Source organism: Habropoda laboriosa, unplaced genomic scaffold (assembly GCF_001263275.1).
Source record: "Habropoda laboriosa isolate 0110345459 unplaced genomic scaffold, ASM126327v1 scaffold32, whole genome shotgun sequence".
Taxonomy (NCBI): domain Eukaryota; kingdom Metazoa; phylum Arthropoda; class Insecta; order Hymenoptera; family Apidae; genus Habropoda; species Habropoda laboriosa.
The window spans coordinates 346,403-347,471 of NW_017100135.1; the positions used below are offsets into that span (position 1 = coordinate 346,403).

Sequence of the window (1,069 nt, forward strand, 5' to 3'; positions counted from 1 at the left end):
TATTTATGAAGTTAATAATTTTTAGTTTTATTGTTACAACTGAGTTTTTAAGAAACAATTCAATTTTTACGCAATATATTTTGTATTGCATCTTTCGCCTTTTGAACACCAAGGCGAAATTGTCCGTATTCTGGACGGATTTTCATGCCACGATAGTAGTATACAAGGCTCATTTCAAAATCACCAAGGTGATACAAAGCTTCTGCTTTGCAATACATTGTTTTGGCTATGTTGGCATTTTTCATTTTGTGTTGTAATGCATTTTCGGCATCTTGTAAAGCTTTTCGAGGTTGTCCTAACAAAAGGTAGCACTTACTCCGTGCTATTAATGCATCGTTATCATTTGGCTCAAGATCCAGTGCCTGGTAGAAAATAATGGTGTTAATTACATAACGTAATTATCCTACATTTATTATATGGGATATTGAAAAAGAGCGCGTGTAAAATAGTATGCGATGATTCAATGGAAAACTGATTAAATCCAAAGATCAAATTTAATTTGAAATAGTAACTTCTATTTTGATAATGCCTTTTTAATCAGTTGCTTTTTGTTATTTTATTTAATTCAGTAATATGAAAATGTCAAAAACTTGCTTTAAGATGGAAAGATGATGTTTCATTTTTACTACAAGGTGAGTAATGAACAAATGATTGATAACCGTTTTTCAATTGAATGAGTGAAAGTAAATCCCTACTTGGATTTTTTTAACATCCTGTATATAGGAAACAAGTTGCCATCAAATGATAGTATGTAAATATTATCTTTTTCTTAAATATAATGATCATTTTGTTACCTTCGTCATTTTCATTCGAAAACATTTTTAATGTAATATGAACACCAAGGAACACATATTTCTAACGCTAATGTTTACGATTTTTGATACATATAATTTATAAAATATATTGTTCAGGAACAATTTGTCTTCACCCACTCGAGTCTCGAGTAAGTTTCGCTGTTAATAAATCAATACTTCTATTCGGCAAGAGTTGTATGTGTATGTTCTTATCAATAATTTCAACTAAAATTCGTGATATGTAACATGTCTAAAAAAAAAAGGAAGTGTCGTAT

At 29.7% G+C, this 1,069-nt stretch overlaps 1 protein-coding gene across 1 annotated transcript in view; it reads right to left on the minus strand.

Moving 5' to 3' along the window:
- Window positions 1–59: 59 nt before the first annotated feature.
- Window positions 60–1,069, minus strand: part of LOC108578675 (tetratricopeptide repeat protein 25) — a 4,735-nt gene continuing 3,725 nt past the window's right edge. Inside the window, exon 2 of the mRNA XM_017942052.1 lies at window positions 60–362. Within this exon, the coding sequence (XP_017797541.1) occupies window positions 60–362 (303 nt within the window). The remainder of the gene's footprint in view (window positions 363–1,069) is intronic.